The sequence below is a fragment of the Sarcophilus harrisii genome, chromosome 4 (assembly GCF_902635505.1).
Source record: "Sarcophilus harrisii chromosome 4, mSarHar1.11, whole genome shotgun sequence".
Lineage (NCBI taxonomy): Eukaryota > Metazoa > Chordata > Mammalia > Dasyuromorphia > Dasyuridae > Sarcophilus > Sarcophilus harrisii.
The window spans coordinates 385456253-385473649 of NC_045429.1; the positions used below are offsets into that span (position 1 = coordinate 385456253).

Here is a 17397-nt window from a genome sequence, read left to right on the forward strand (position 1 = left end):
AAGGGCAATGGGTTCAGCTTTCTGGGCAGAAGTCAATGGGGTGGGGGTTGGCTTGGTCTACAAGGGACTATTGAGGGTTACCATAGAACAACCTGTCTTCCTTTCATGAAGGCATTCTCTGAGTAATTTATGGCATTTAATGGTGGGTTAGTGACTTAATGGTCAGGCAATCAAATTCAGAACTCAAAAGAATATCAATTATAGTCCCAAGAGATTTTACCTCTAATAGCAAATTCCTCTTATCGCAGCTTAGGGCTAAATACATTATTTTCAAAGTTTGCCAGGCCTTAACACATATAGGAGATTTTGTTTTAACATGTTTCATATGTTTAAACTTATCATGGTACAAAGGATCAATCATTAAACAGGCTTACAAATTCTTAGTAAACTATAAATCCTAAATAGGTTCATTTCTTAGGGGTGATGAATGACTTTGCTGACCCTGATGGTTTCAAGAAAACTGGCAAGCTTACAAATTAAGGAGTTGACTGAGATCCCAGGGAAGAGGCTGAGCTTCCTGTTGCCCACCCCAACTATTCTTAGTGTTTTCATGGGCTATGCTGATTGTTACTCCCCCCCCCCCAATTCTGTGAAGGAGAAAGGAGTTGCACACCTCATACTTGGAGATGAACTCGTAAGGTTTTCATCTCTTCCCTCTTGTTCCACATACAGTAGTTACCAATTTTTGATTTAATTTGATGACTCCAAATAACTTAGTTAACAATTTTAGAATTTTCCTAATAGCCAAATAGTCTTAGCTGTAGTTTCTCTTCCCTTAAATAAGTTTCCCTTTTGTTTTAGAGAAAACAAGACAGTTTTTAAGATGAGAGAACAGATTTTAAAAATTGACTTAACTTTAGTGAATGAGATTCCCTAGATTCTGATTAAATGTTTTAGAAAAACTGAATTGCCATTTGTCTATTTTCCAATTTATGCAAATCATTTCTCTATTGTGAGCTAGAAAAAAGGTTAAGGTGCTAGTTTTTACTGACAGGTTCCTCAGAAGTCTGACTCTAGATAACTCAATTCAAAAGCAGGCTGTTTGGGTAGCCAGTTTTTAAAGTAGTAGCAAACTGCTTTTCTGTTTTCCCAAAGTTAAAGTTATCAAATATGAAGCAGTTATATCCAATAAAGCAGTTAACATTCATATAGCATGTTTTATGCTAAGCACTTTTGCAATCATGTGGTCTTCACAATAATTATTATTTCTCTTTACAAATCAGAAATTTGGACAGAGATAAAATAATTTGCCATAAATTACATAGCTAATACATATCCACAATTGAAACACCAAATGGTGTTTTTTGTTTCACGTTGCCATACTAGGTGGTGCCAGGGGTAACCAGATTCTTCTCAGGCAGTTCCTGGAGAGAACCTGTTGAAAGCTGGGGTGACTGGTGCCAGGGATCAGGGAATGCTGATCATTGTACTTACTCACCCAAAACTGGGTTTGGAAGGTGTTGGACAAGTTTGTGGTAGTCCCTGTGGTTTTGCTGTTTCCCATATTTCTACGGGTGAGGCAGAAGTTGAATTTCTCTACAGTTCTGAGGTGAGAAGAGTTTATCAAATAGTGGGACTTGAGCTATATTGATCTTATTATTCATCCCCCCAGCTGAAATACACTCAAGACCACTTCGGGGAGTGGAGAGGGTCCCTTAATAGATTCTGGGGTCCTTTCCCAAAGGAGCATAAAGGGACTCTGAACAAGAAAGGAGTCAAGGAAGGGTTAGCAAAAAGTTGCTATTTACCTAGTTAGTTTTTCCTTTTCTTTCAGAATGGGGTAAATTCCTGGAATTATCCCCAGTGATTCAGGAATTTTTCTTGCAATGTTAAAATGACTAATTGCCAAATTCCTTAATTATTGTTTTCAAAATTTTGAGAATCTGCTAAGATGTTATTTTAATTTTAATTAGCTAACTTTTTTGCGTAGCCCCCAGCTTGACTAGAGCTGAAGTCTACAAGAAAAAGTCAGGCTTTTTAAGAAATTTTCTTGGCATTCTAACTACAGCACAGAGGTTTTTTTCTTTCTTTCTTTTTTTCTTGGCATTCTAACTACAGCACAGAGGTTTTTTTCTTTCTTTCTTTTTTTTTTTTCTTGCTAGTTGCATTTTAAATTTTTCCAGGTAACAAAATCTAGCTCATTGAACAAACATGACACAGACATTCTGCATAGAGATGCAGTCACAGACAAAAATGATATGAAAGAGGACTGTCCCATCTTGCAAAAAGCCATCTTATGGCATTTGTCTATTGTGGCATCCCAGACAGAGAAGGTAAAGGGTAGCAAAGGTTAACTTTGCCAAAAATTGCAAGAATTTCCCACTTTGGGCATCACCAGGCAAGGAAAACTTGCTGAGTATGGAGCTCATGATGACTCAGACTAGCCTTCTCCCAGTGGCTTGGGGTATCCCAGCTATAGGATTGTGGGACTATCCTGAGGCCAGAAGCTATCTGACAGCAAAGAACCGAGGAGTGGGCTATTCAGAATCAGACAGGTAGTTATTCTTAGATTAGTTGTAGGAGTTCCTTGAGGCAGACTCCAAAGCCTGAAGATTTAGAATCACTGATTTATTGTTAGAATAGAAGTCCCCTAAAATCAGGAAACTTCAAAATCATTCCTGTCTCCCTTAGAAGCTATATTGCATCAATTTAGTCTGGGTGAAGCACTGCAAGAGGATTTCTAGGGAACATCGTTTTATTTTATTTATTTATTTTTTTGAATATAATTATATTTTATTTTTTGTTGTATGTTCTATCCCTCTTTACTTTTCCCAACTCATTTAGAAAGAATATAGAACCTACTACAAAAATCAAAAACACATTTCTTCAGTATCATATATATTCTTTTTTTTTTTTTTTTAATTAAAGCTTTTTTGTATGTTCTGGTTGGTTTTCTGGAGGTCTTGGGACCAGCCTTCATTTCAGTGGAATAATCACCATGAGAATAACCAGGGATAAAATCCAAATTCTTTATTATCTCCTTCACAGTCTAGTTTACTTGCGTGGGGCCCAGGCTTGCTTTCTTGAGGTCCTCCGGAATGTCTTGGCTTCTGTGGGGGACACAGGAGGACCATCACGATGGTTTCTTCTTTGAAGTCTGTCTCCATCTCAGGGTTTATTCTCCAGCCTCCAACCACCACAAAGGTGGAAGATGAACTGAATCTCTCTGGCTGAGTTTACCCCAGCTTATATGCAGTATACTGAATATAAACCAATCATATCACTAGGGAACCATTATTTATTGTAAGATTAAATCAATCATACTGAACTAGAGAACTCTTAATCACCATGCCAAACTAGATAACCATTGTCTCATCAGTTTCACTGAGTTAGCACCTTGTTTCAAGTACAGAGTTCTAGCCCATAATATTTTTTATTTTCAAAACATATGCATGGACAATTTTTCAACATTAATCCTTGCAAAACCTTGTGTTCCAATTTCCTCCCCCTTCCTCCACCCTTCCCCTAGATGTCAAGTAATCCAATATATGTTAAACATGGTAGAAATATATCTTAAATCCAATATGTGCATGCGTATTTATAAAATTAACTTGTTAAACAAGAAAAATTAAATCAATTTTGAAAAATGAGAAAAAATGCTTTGTTTGCTAGCAACAACAAAAAGAATGAAAATGCACATTTGTGAACCGTATTCAGTTCCCACCGTTCTCTCTCTGAGTGTAGATGGCTCTCTTCCTCACAATATCATTGGAACTAGCCTGAATCATCTCATTGTTGAAGAGAGCCACGTCCATCAGAATTGATCATTGTATAATCTTACTGTTGCCATGTACAATGATCTCCTGATTCTGCTCATTTCACTTAATATTAGTTCATGTAAGTCTCTCCAGGCCTCTCTAGAATCATCCTGCTGATTGTTTCTTATAGAACAATAGTATTCCATAACATTCATATATTATAACTGATTCAGCCATCCTCCAGCTGTTCGGCATCCAGTTTCCAGCGTTTTGCTACTACAAAAAGAGCTGCCACAAACATTTTTGCATATATGAGTCCCTTTCTTAATTGTTGCTCTAATTTCCTCTTCATTGGTGGAAAGTTCATTTTTGAGACTAATAATTTGATTTTCTTCTTTCCTTTTTGTAATCAAATTAACTAAAGATTTATCTATATTGTTTTTTTTTCATAAAATCAGTTCTTAGTTTTATTTATTAATTTAATAAAACTGAAAATAAGAAAACTATTGATTTCCCCTTTTATTTTCAGAATTTCAAATTTGGTATTTAATTGGGGGTTTTTAATTTGTTCTTTTTCTAGGTTTTTTTTATTGTAAGCCCACTTTATCGATCTTCTCTTTCTCTATTTTATGCAAGTAAGCATATAGAGATATAAAAATTTCCTTTATAACCTCTTTGGCTGCAATCCATCAATTTTGGTATGTTGTCTCATTGTCATTCTCTTAGATGAAGTTGATTGTGTCTTTGATTTGTTGTTTGACCCATTTATTCTTTAGGATTACATTATTTAATTTCCAATTACTTTTAGGTCTTTTTTTTCTCTTGGCCTTTTATTGCGTGTGATTTTTATTGCATCATGATCTGAAAAAAAATACATTTACTATTTCTGCCTTTCTGCATTTGATTTTGAGGTTTTTATGCCCTAATATATGGTCAATTTTTGTATAGGTTCCATGAACTGCCAAGAAGAAAGTAAATTCCTGTTTCCAGTTTTCTCCAAAAATCTTCATACCTAACTTTTCTAATATTCTATTTATATTATATTAACGTAACTTCTCCTTAACTTCTTTCTTATTTATTTTGTGATTCTATTCATCTAGTTCTGAGAGAGCAAAGTTGAAATCCCCCACTAGTATAGTTTTACTATTTCTTCTTGCATCTCTTTTAACTTCTCTAGGAATTTGCATGCTATACATCCAAAACAATGTGATTAATATTGATATTGCTTCATTATCTATGGCACCCTTTAGTAAGATATAGTTTCCTTCCTTATCTCTTAATTAGATCTATCTTTGTTTTTACTTGATCTAAGATCAGCATTGCTACCCCTGCTTTTTTTTTTTTTTTTTTTTTTAAACTTCACCTGAAGCATAATAGATCCCGCTCCAGCCCTTTACCTTCACTCTGTATGTATCACCTTGCTATAAATGTGTTTCTTGTAAAGAACATATTGTAGCATTCTGGCTTTTAATCCAGTCTGCTATCCACTTCTGTTTTATGGGGAAGTTCATCCCATTCACATTCACAGTCAAAATAACTAATTCTATATTTCCTGATATCTTATTTACCCCAAATTATGCTTTTCTTTTTCCTTTCCCCTTTCCCTCCCCAGTATTTTGCTTTTGATGACCACCTCCCTCAAACAGCCTTCTCCCTTTAGAGCCCCTCCCCCTTTTTATACCTTACCCCTAATACTTCTATTTTCCCTTTTATTAGTCTTTTCCTTTCTTTTCCTCTTTCCCCTTCCATTTCTCTATAAGGTGAGACAAGTTTCTCTGTGAAACCTATTATTTCTCATATTTTCTCTTTGAGCCAAATCTGATGAGCGTAAAGATTCACACAATGGTCATCCCACTCCCTTCTTTCCCTCAATTATAATAGGTCTTCTTTGCTTCTTCATCAAATGTAATTTCCCTTATTTTACCTCCTTTTTCCCTTTTTAAACAATACAATCCCCTTTCTACCTCTAGTTTCTTTCATATTATCATAATAAAATCAAATTATACCCACACTCTCTAAGTATACCCATAATAGAAATATAGTTCTCAAGAATTCTTTCCTTTTTACCTTTTTATGCTTCTCTTGAATTATGTGTTTGGAAATCAAGTTTTTTTGTTCAGTTCTAGTTTTTTTCATTAGAAATAGGTAAAATATCCATCTTCTTCCCTAAAAGATAATGCTCATTTTAGCTGGATAGCTTATTATTGGCTGTAATGCATGTTCCTTTGCCTTTCAGAATATCAGATTCCAGGCCCTTCAATCCTTTAAGGTAGAAGCTACTAGGTCCTGGTTAATCCTAATTGTGGCTTCTTGGCATTTGAATTGTTTTTTTTTTTTTTGGGGGGGGGGGCTTGCAATATCTTTTCCTTGGCGTGATAGTTAATGAAATTTGACCATGATATTCCTTAGGGTTTTAATTTTGGAGTCTCTTTTGGGAGGTTTTTCAATGGCTTCTGATTCTTCTGATTCTAAGACATCAGAGTAGTTTTTATGATTTCCTGTAAGATAATGTCTATGTACTTTTTGTTTTTTATCATGGCTTTCAGGGAGTTCAATAATCCTTAGATTATTTCTTCTAGATCTATTTTCCAGGTCAATTGTTTTTCCTAAGAGATATTTCAAAGTTTCTTCAATATTTTCATTTTTTTTTTCATTTGATTGATTCTTAAAATTTTATTGAGTCATTCACTTCCATTTGTTCAATTCTAATTTATTTTATTCAATTACCTTTTTTAGCTCCTTTTGTATTTGGCCAATTGAATTGTTTTGTTCATTGCATTTTTTTCCATTTCACAAATTTTGTTTTTCAATGAATTAGTATTTTTTCATATCTATTTTGTAAGTAGTTACATGCTTTTTCCATTTCACCATATTTATTTTGTAGGGATTTATATGCTTTTTCCCATCTCTTCTTGCAATGATTTCATTTTCTTTCTCCATTTTTCTTCTCTCTTAAGATCCTTTATGCAGTCTTCCAAGAAAGTCTTGTGAAATGGGGACCAGCTCAGTTCCCTTTGGGGCTTCATATGGAGTTGATTTGCCTTTAGGAAGCTCAGTATTTGAGGTCTGTTCTCTTCATAAAAGCTGTCTATGGTGAGAGTTCTTTTTGTTTTTTTGCTCATTTTTTAAGGCTTGAAGCCTGCTCTTAACAAAAAAAAAAAAAGAGTGACAGCTGCTTTAGTTTGGCCTGTGCCATTCTGCTGATTGACTTTTGATGTTGGGTAATCGCAATTAGGTCCTGTGTTGTTCCTCGTGCTCAGTGGCTTACAATTTGCCTTTTGTAGCAAATCTGACAAACTGTCTGCTTATAACTCAGACAGGGTGGCCTAAGAAACTCACAGAAGATTCCTAGGTGTGTGGAAGCTGCAATGCTCTGGCTCCTGGCCCCACCTCTTTGTCCCGTCTCCCTGTGCTGAAATCTGGGCTTGGCACTGTCCTCATGTCCATTTGAAACAGACCAGTTCTGAAGTCCTTCCAAGGTATCTTCTTCTGGGAATGTGTTATACTCCAAATATTTGTGGGTTCTTTGACTCCAAAACCAGTTTAGAGGCTTAATTTGCTATTGGTTTGAGAGAATGTCAGAGAAGGAGGAGGTCCCCAAAAGTTGGGTTTGTTCTCTGCCATCTTGGCACCACCCTTCTTGCATATGGTTTCAATTTCTTCACTTGAAAATTCTGTTCATATCCTTTGATCATTTATCAATTGGAGAATGGCTTGAATTCTTATAAATTTGATTCAGTTCTCTATATATTTTAGAAATGAGGCCTTTATCAAAATTTTTGAATATCAAAATGTTTTTCCAGTTTATTGCTTCCCTTCTAATCTTGTGTGCAATTTTGTTTGTACAAAAAACTTTTTAACTTAATATAATCAAAATTATCTGTTTTGTGACCAATTATGATCTCTATTTCTTCTTTGGACATGTATTCCATCCTCTTCCACAGATCTGAGAGTTAAACTATCCTATGTTCTTCTAATTTGCTTGTAATATCACTTTTTATGTCTAGATTATGAACCTATTTTGACCTCATCTTGGTATATGGGTTTAGATATGGGTCAGTGCCTACTTTTTACACTTGACCTACCTCCTTCTATGCCTGATTGAAAGAGAAGTTTTCTGGAAATCTTCAAAATTGTCTTCTGCTGGTAATTTGTTATACTCCCAATATTCATGGGTTCTATCACTCCAAAATCAATTCAGGGTCTGGATTTGCTGTTAATTTGAGGGTCATGGTGGGAGCTCAGAAAAAGATGTATCTCCTGTCATCTTGGATCTGCTGTCCCCTCCCCACCCCCAGAAAATAATTTTATGCTTGAACCTCTGGGCAGAATTTAGGAACCTAGATAAGGACTTCTGGAAGAATCTAAGGGAAGCATGAATTTAATATTCATTTATTTTGCCTAAACTTGGCTTAAAAAAATGTTTTTTGTTGGAAGGGGAGAAGGTGCTTTAGGGACAGAATAATCACAGGTTTCTTTTGTCTTTGTCTTGTAAGACTGCTACACCTATGGTTGTGACCTATATCATTAACATTTAACATTAAAGGTAAGAGTTGGTATTCTATGAGAATCATTTGTGTATTTAAGAATTTTATTTATTTATTTTGTATTAGCTACATTTATCAATTTTTCTTTCCCTTCCTTCTCTTAGAGAACTCTACTCTTATGATAAAAAATCAGGAAGGAAGGATGGGAGAGAGGGAGGGGAAAAAGGAAAAAAAGGGGAAAGGGAGAGAGGAAAGGAAAGAAGGAAGAAGTTAGTTCAATAAAATTAATCACCTCATTTTAAAAAAAGATAGTATTTTCTGTATTATTAAACAAGAGTCTCACATCTCTACCAAGAAAGGAACAATATACCTTCTGATAAATGGCCAGGCTTGGTCATTATAATTGCACAGCATTTAGCTGAAATGTTTTGTTGTTGTCCTTTACATTTATATATAGTATATATATTTTTCCTGGTTTTGCTAACTTCAGTTTTCTTTACTTCATAAAAATTCCCATGAGTCTCCATTTTCGTTGTTTAAGATGAAATAAATTGCTCCATCTGTCATCCCCACCCTCACGTATTTTCAGTCCTTAGTTGCTTTCTTACTATCTGCAAACGTACTGGTCTCCCCTCCTTCCTCAAAAAACTAGCCTCCATCCCTGCTAACCATCATCCATTTCCTTCTTGTCTGTAATAGGTGCCTCTACTTCCTCTCCCTTTTAACTTTTTGTATTCTGACTTCCAATTTTATTTTTCAACTTCATTGTCTTAATACTGTGATTAATTTCTTCTTAAAAATCTGAAAAATTCATGGGACAAGAAGCTTATATAGATTTTCAGGCTACCGTCTTTAACAGATTTGGATATATTACACAATGTGAAAAGCTGTTTCACAAGTTGGATAGGATTCCTTTAGGTGTCCAACAATGATTTGCTTGGTATTTGTTTAGGAAAAACAATTGTTGTCAGTGGTGATGTGTGAAAGAAATTATCATCAGAAAGTAATAACTCATAATTTCCTCTAATCAGGTGGTAAATTATTCCTTGAACAAATCTGAAAATCTTATTTTGGAAATTTCTATAATTTTATTTAATTCTACAGAATATAAGTAGTTAGAGTGACCATTGAATTGAATTCCGTACTTCAAACAGCATGAGACTTGTTTATAAATGATTTTTAAAAATCCACAAATCATTTAAACTCAAATCCATTCATAGTCTAGCTCCCTTTGCAGTAATCTCTTGAAACTGGCGTTCACTAATTTATGTGCAGAACCATTTGACTTCTTCTGTTTCTCTTCTTATTCCTGCATTAAACATTCATCTAGCATATTAGAGAAAACTGCCCATACTCCAGACCCTCATCTTACCCCCATCTTCCTCAAGCTATTCCCCAGCCATGCTTTATGCTCTACCTTTTGAAATTCCTATTTCATAATCAGCAAAATTTTCTTCCTCTTCCTGATATTGAAGTACTCTGCTCCTCATTGCTACTTTCAAACCTTTACATCCATCACTCCACTTTAATACTAAATCAGAAATTTTCACCCAAATGAAGTCATGATAGCTGTTGTATATACCTTCCCCCACCCCCCCAAGTCATTCCACTTCTTTTCTCTTTTCTACTGTGTTTCTATCTTCCTCAGTTCTCTCCCTTATATTAGGGAACTTCACTAATAATGCCCCCATTACCTCCCTATCCTATCATTCCCTCAACTTTCTTTAATCCTATGACCTATTCTTTCACTGCATTTCATCTACAAATAAACTGAATCTCACCATTATCCTCAACATTTCTAAGGTATCTATTCAAGCAGCCCTTGATGAGAAACCTATGCTGTGCTCAATCCATAATCTATCATTCCACCAAAGGAAATGCTGTTAAGTGTTTAACAGTATCTGAAAACAAAAACAAATATGTACATGACACACTTTTAAGTTTGATCTGCTTTATTAACATTTTCTCCTTCACTTTCTTAACTCTAGAGAGTCAACAAAACTATTGTAAGCCCTGGTTTGTAACTTATTCCTTTGTTATTCCTATAAATGCTCATACTGAAAATTTAGCAATTGAACCTCATGAATTTATTCATGCTGACTCTCCCCTCTCTTCCATCTTTTTTTTTTTTTTTTTTGCTTCAGCATTTCTAAAGCTATTCTTTGTTCTCAGAGCCTCAATGCCTCCATTTCTTTGTACTTTCTTAGGTCATTATCCTGAATTCGTTTTACTTCATGTCCAGTTTTGATCATGTTGGCACCCATTTCAACTCTACATTGTCCTCTGCTCTCAAATGCCTTATCTGCTTGTCTTTTTACTTCTTATCTGTTAATCCAATTAGTCTTCCCAACAAGTTCTCTACTTCTCACTTTCAGCTAAATAGAAGCCAGAATTTTCATACTCATGTTGTGCAATACAAATTTCCTTTCATATAAATGGAACAGAACTCTCACTGCAGCAAGGCAATCCATTTATTCTTCCATGATTGATTTCCTACATTCCTGCCCAGTATAATATTCTTAACTTTTCTTCCCTTTTCAAGTCTTTGGCTATCTTGTCATTCTTATTACTTTTTCTATATTCAGCATTCTGGCCAAACTGTTTTTTTCTGCTTTACTCATTCACAACATCTCATCTCCCATTTCCATGTGGTCATCTGCTCTTTTTGTCTTGATTGCACTTGTTCTTGGTCTGTGCCATATAAAGTGCTTTTCCCTCAAAATTCTATTCAAAGACTGGTTTCTGTATGAGTAGATCCTCTTTGTTCTCCTAGCTGCTGTTTCTTCTTCACAAACTCTATTGTAGTTAGTTATTTTTCTATTTCTTTTCTTTATATAGAGTGCTCTAAAAATTCCAGTGCAATTTTAAGCTTGTACTTTAAAATTGCATGAAAACATTGGAAATACCTTGTATTTTTTCTGTATACACACATATGTATTATTGTAATATCCTTTACATTTTAGAGAATGGATATTTGATTAACAATATAACCTCCACTAAATAATGAATATAATGGTGGTGAGATTTTTGTTAATTATTTGTGCATAGAGCTAGAGGGTTTAATATGTTCCTACTACTAATATATCATAGTGTTAAACTTGTAATTAGAATTATTAGACATGTGACCATGGTCAAGGCAATTAGTTGCAGTAGTACAAGCAAAGAGATATTGAAGGCTAAACCAGGGTAATGACCATGTAAGTGATGAAAAGTGTCCTGTGAGAGATAATATTGTAGAAGTAGATTCAAAAAGACTTGACAATAATTAGATATGGCAAGATGAGGAAGAAGCAAGAATTGTCAACACTGAATTTGAAAATAAAAGAGTATTTTATTCTTTGACATTGTGTCACTAGTGCTTAAGCATAGTAGTTGACATGCAGGAGGTATTTAATTAATTCTTATTAATTGATTGAATCACAGATAGTCAAATGACTCTAATGCTCTTTGGAATTTTTCTGTTGTCAATCAGAAGATGAATACAACTCTTAAAAAATTTAAAGTCCATTGCCAAGAAAAGATGGTATTGTCTTTGTATATGCATACATAAACGTATTTATTACATTAGCCATTATGCATTTATCATTTTAATTCACACTTGAATTACAATTTATTTTATTATTGTTTTAAAATAATTTTTCTCAGTTAAATTACAATTTATTTTATTATCATTTTTAAAAATAAGTAATTAAATAAATTAAATTAATAATTAGTAAATTAAATAAAAAATAAATTAAATGAATAAATAAATAATTTTTGCCACTTTCTAACTATTGAACAGGAAGATAAAATCATAAAATATTATTTTCAGCATTGATCTTATTCTTTATGCCCCAACTATATATTTTAAAATAATTACTGGTTAAACCCTATTTTCACAGCTTTCTGAATTGAGATCATTTTAGAACCAGGGAAAAAAACTTGTATTTGCATCTTCATTGATTCATTAATCAAAATAATTTTGAATCTGTAATAGAATGGATGATTAATCAAATTCATTGTGGTATAGTATTGCTCATTTTACAGTAAAAAAAAAAAAGAAAAAGAAAAAAAGTGAGCCTTAGATTGAGTCATCCAAAGGGATAAAGCTGAAACTAGAATGTGTTCATATATTGTAAAGGGCTGAAACTCTAAATATGTGCACTGGAATCAGACAATCGAGCATTTAAGGCTAATTACCCATTGGACAATAACTCTATTAGCATATGCTTGGAAAATGGCCCTTCTCACTATTCTGTGCTGGCTCAATTTTTTGGTGTATGCAGATAATCGTAGGAGAGATTAGGGGATGCAGTAACACAAGCCAAAGTCACTTTGGAGGAGGACAACGAGAAGGGAGGTTGGTGGAGAGCTTGTGGCAGTTTTGTTGATCCTCTTCACTTCTTTCCCAAAGGCCACGGACTTTTGCTGATCCTGACTCTGGCTGATTCTGAGGCCTGCAGGGAGCTAACCCTGATTTCACAATATATGTTTGTTGTATATTTTACATAGAGTCTGAATCTAGGTCCTCTCTCTCCAAAGGCAGTGCCTTTTTTCAACATTCCATTTCTATGGATTGTGATTGGTGTCATCAGATGGAATATCTGTTAATGAGATTTCATATTCATTGGAATATTAGAGTATTTGGTCACATTGTAGCCTGGAATTTGATCTTTTTAATTATAGTTATTATGATGCTATTTTTGTATAATTGAATTTATTTTAGAATACATGCCCTTCAGATAATTTCAGTTTTTATTAAACTTTAGAGCTATTTAAATCAGACTAATGCATTAAAAACATAAAGCATCACAGACTTCTTTTTCTTAATTAAACTCTTTTCTGGATGGTTACTTTGCTTCTCTCTATCTCTATTGTTACAATAATTTTCCAAAGTAAATAAAGATGTTTTGGGTGAGTTTTGAAAGGGTACTTCTCTAGCTCTCTTCTTTCATATTAGTTGTGTTATGTAAGGGGAAAGAATAGTGAGCATTATTAGCTGAGAGATTAATAGGCTGCTTTTAGGAATTGTCCATTCAAAAGGAACACTTTTATCTCTCTAGTAGAACATGTTTTATGGAAATTATATATATATGTATATATGTATCATAGAGACTCACAAGAACATGGGGATCATCTCTCTCCTTGTTAGCCACAGTGTATGGCAATATCAGTAATTTTTTGTACTTTTAAAATAAATGAGAATAGCTTACATAAGTTTAATCTTTTTATTAAAAAAAAAAAAGGTTGCCTGAAAAATAGTTTTTGGTATGAAAAAGATATCCTTTTTGTACTTTTGAAGGCCTAAATTATCATTTTACTAGTATGAGATTTATCTTTACAGAAATGTTGATTATAATAAAATCCTGCTATGCTATGTAATTCATTACTGAGATTTTAATTTACTACACTTAATAATTTCCTTTGATAACTCCAAATCTGGATCTTCCCAATAATTTGTGATATTGATTTATGGCTTAGAAAACAAGGTGGTTTGATTATATAATGAACACAAAGGAAAAGAGATTTATAGCTCAGATAGTGCATTTGTATTTATATAAATGTAGAGAAAAATATTCTATAAACATTGTGTGGACCTTTCATGATAGATTTATGGGAAGGAGAGATGAACAAGAGTTGCACAGAGTGAAAAGGTAGATTTGAAATATCATCTGTATTGTTGGAAAGTTAGACCATCGAGTCAACTGCTGTTCTACAATTCATCCAAAGCATTCTTTTACTTAGAAAAGTTGTTGTGGCAACAGCAGAAGCTAAGTAACCTTTCTGAAGAAATGAGTTCATGGAGTTATAGTAGCTTGGACATTTCACTATTTTGCTTTATTCTGAAGTGATTAATTTTTTATGGTAAAGTAGATCTTTTAAAAACCAGTATTATAATTCAAAATGAGAGAATTAATCTATGTGCTATTTTATTACTGTCCACGAAAAGTCTAAACATACATTGAACCACATTCTTATCTTTTTTTTTTGTACCTTTCAAGTATGTAGGCAATAATTACCATGCTTTAAAAAAACATGTATGATAAATACAGGCTTGACATAGTTCTAAATTTAAGAGTGGTCCAGACGTCAGCATGAAAGAAATGTGAGCTAAAGATGGCCATAATTTAACCCAAATAGAGATTGTTCTTACTCCCATGCTAATGTAATTTAGAATTGCCATCATTAAATCCATGAAAAGGTATGATATTACTTTTTAATGTCCTAGCAATTTAAAAAAATGTGCAAATATAGAATTACTACATCTTTCTTCAGCTTCTAAACTAAACTAAAATGTAGAAACCATGCAAAAACTTGCTGCTTGTCAGAGGGAGAGGGGAAAACTCTGCTCGTACAGCTTATGTTATATCCCCTGGTCCATAAGAGTGCAATATATTACTCTTTTGTTAGAAAAAGAATGATTTCAACTGACAAGCAAATTACTGAATGAACTCAGAAATTCTTTAGAAATTAAAAGAAACATTTAAAGAATAATCTTATTAAGTGATATTTTATTTTTATTTTTCCCCATCTAAAACTTTGATGCATTTCTTTTTGCAGGGATATTAAGCCTGATAATATTCTGATGGATGTGAATGGTCATATTCGATTAGCGGATTTTGGTTCTTGCTTGAAACTCATGGAAGATGGAACAGTATGTATATTTGGGAAAATGTAGTAGTCTCACATATTTCCATTGAAATATTTTTTTTTCTTTACTCATGTGCTTTAGAAATCCTTTCTGGAAACTATTTCATATAATGGAGTTTACCTATGAAGTCATTTTTCTAAATTTTTTTTGTTTTAAATTTAATAGTCATTTTCAGAATAAAACCAACATAATAAGGAATTAAATCAGATGGGTAAGAAAAACTCATAACTTTTGTTCATTACCCAAAAAATTATATAAATTTAAACAAAATAATTCTTATTTGCTTTTATGCCCTCTTTTTATTATTCATTTTCCTGTGTCTTTGGCAGATTTTATTTCAACTTTTCTTATAGCCATAATCAATATTTTCTAATTTTGTTTTCTTTAAATTACTGTGGTCTTTCTGTGTTTCTTGCAATTCACATGTTTGTCATTTTTGTCTTATCCTTAATTCCATCAGGAAGGCAGTACGACATAGAGATATAAAGCTACCCTCAGAGTCAAGAAAGGGTTCAAATCTCACTTTTGTCACATACTGGCTGCTCTAAGCTAAAAGTGTCAAATACACTGGGTGCAGCTCATCAGCATTCCTGAGTTTTATAGAATCTTGTATCAAATTAAAGCATATTCCTGATTTTAATTTATAGCTGTATTACTAGAAGAAATATGTAAATATTTATGGTTTTTCTAAGTCAATATGTAGGTCTCAGGGGTCTTGATGAATGTTTTAGTGGACCCTATTCCTATTTGGTTTTGACATCACTGCTGCACATGTATCAGTCTGCATTAATGAAAATATTTTCCTTATCTGGTTCTTCACTGTACAGTGAAATTTTGGTCTAGTTCCTCTCCCTATCATGAATACTCAATTTTGTTGATATGCAGAGTTTTCCCAATTGTTTAATATATAACTTATTGTAATTGTGTTTTTTGTGTAGATGGGTCTCTTTCTTTTAAAAATACCTTTAGGCTGTCATCCTAATAATTGAATTATTGGAACAAAGGCATGCAATTTTAAAGTTCTTATTTTCAAAATTGATTTCCTAAAAGATGACATCAATTTTCACCTTTTTAAGGAGTACAGTAGTTTGCCTTTTTCTTCACATTCCCATATATTGAATTTTGTCATTTTAAATGATCATTGCTATTTTGACGGATGTAAGATAGTAGCCCAGTTCTAATTCTCATTGCATTGATTTCAAGTTTATGCAGTATTTTAGATGATTATTACCAATTAAATTTTTTCCTTCTATAAGTGAGTGTCTTTTGACTTTTTGTTCATTGAAACATGGATATTATGATAATAAGCTTATATCATGGAATTTAAATTTCAGAAACTGAATAGAACCAATACCTGATCAAAAAACTTTAGTGTCTCTAATAATGATCACCCAGCCTTGTTTTTTTTTTTTTAATTAACTTTTGGTGAAAGAGAACCCACTCACTCCCATGGCAGCCCATTTCATTGTACCACTAATGACTAGGAAATTTTTCCTTACATCTATATATCTATAAATTCTGTCCATTTTTCTTGTTAAATGCTTGGGGCCAAGTAGAAAAAGTTTAAACTACCCATTGTCCATTTTTCTGTATGTTTAGGGCCAAGTACAAAAAGCTTAATCTATTCATATAAACTATCTAATATTAAAGGTAAATTGTAGGTAATTTATTTGGCATTAAATCTATAAATAGCATTGATAATTTTTTACTATGTTGATTCAACCTGTCATTTACATGAGATGGCTCATTACTTATTTGTGTATTAATGGCCAATTTTTTGGATATATCTTGTAATTGACATTTCTTTCTGTTGTATTTCTCATGATTCCTCATGAAGTCATCTTTAATCCTTTCTCTAGGTTTCTTTATACTTTATGTGTTTATGGTGTAAATCAGGGTTTTTTCTATTTTATTTATTCTGTCCATTTCTTTTATTGAATTGATTCATACTTAAAGTCAAAATTGCTAGACAATTCCTCTCTTTATTTGGTCCTAATTTTTTTCAACTAACAATATTTTATTTTTTTCTTCCTTCCTTTTTTCCTTCACTCCTTTCATGGGAAAGGAAAGACCAAAATCATTATAAAATATGCATAATAAAGGAAAACTAATTCCCATATTGGTTCTATCCAAAAATATATTTCATTCTATATCTCTGGTACTTCTCTTTTTGGAGGTGGGTACCATGTTTCTTCATTGGTCCTTTGAAAACATAGTTGGTTATTGTATTGATCAAAGTTAAAAAAGTCTTTTTTTTTCTCTTTGTCATTAGAGTTGTATAAATTATTCTCTTTATTTTGCTCCTTTCATTCTTACTTAGTTCATACTTATCTTCCTAATTTTCTCTGAAATTATCACTTGTCATTCCTTAAAGCACACCCATATTCCATTACATGTAAATATCATGATTTGGTAAGCTGTTCCTCAGTTGATAGCTTAGTTTCCCATTTCTTTGCTCTTTCAAAAAGAGCTCTATAAATATTGTTGTACTTTGAGTCCTTTCCTTCTTTCTTTGCTCTCTTTGGCAAATCCTAGTAGTGGACTCTCTTATGTCTAAAGGATATTCATAATTTAGTAATTT

General features: G+C 33.0%; 1 protein-coding gene across 12 annotated transcripts in view; it reads left to right on the forward strand.

Moving 5' to 3' along the window:
* Positions 1-17397, forward strand: part of CDC42BPA (CDC42 binding protein kinase alpha) — a 347959-nt gene that overhangs the window by 166995 nt on the left and 163567 nt on the right. For all 12 annotated transcript variants that reach the window (XM_031967004.1, XM_031967009.1, XM_031967005.1 and 9 more), the window contains one exon: positions 14726-14819. In XM_031967004.1, coding sequence (XP_031822864.1) covers positions 14726-14819 — 94 coding nt within the window. The remainder of the gene's footprint in view (positions 1-14725; positions 14820-17397) is intronic.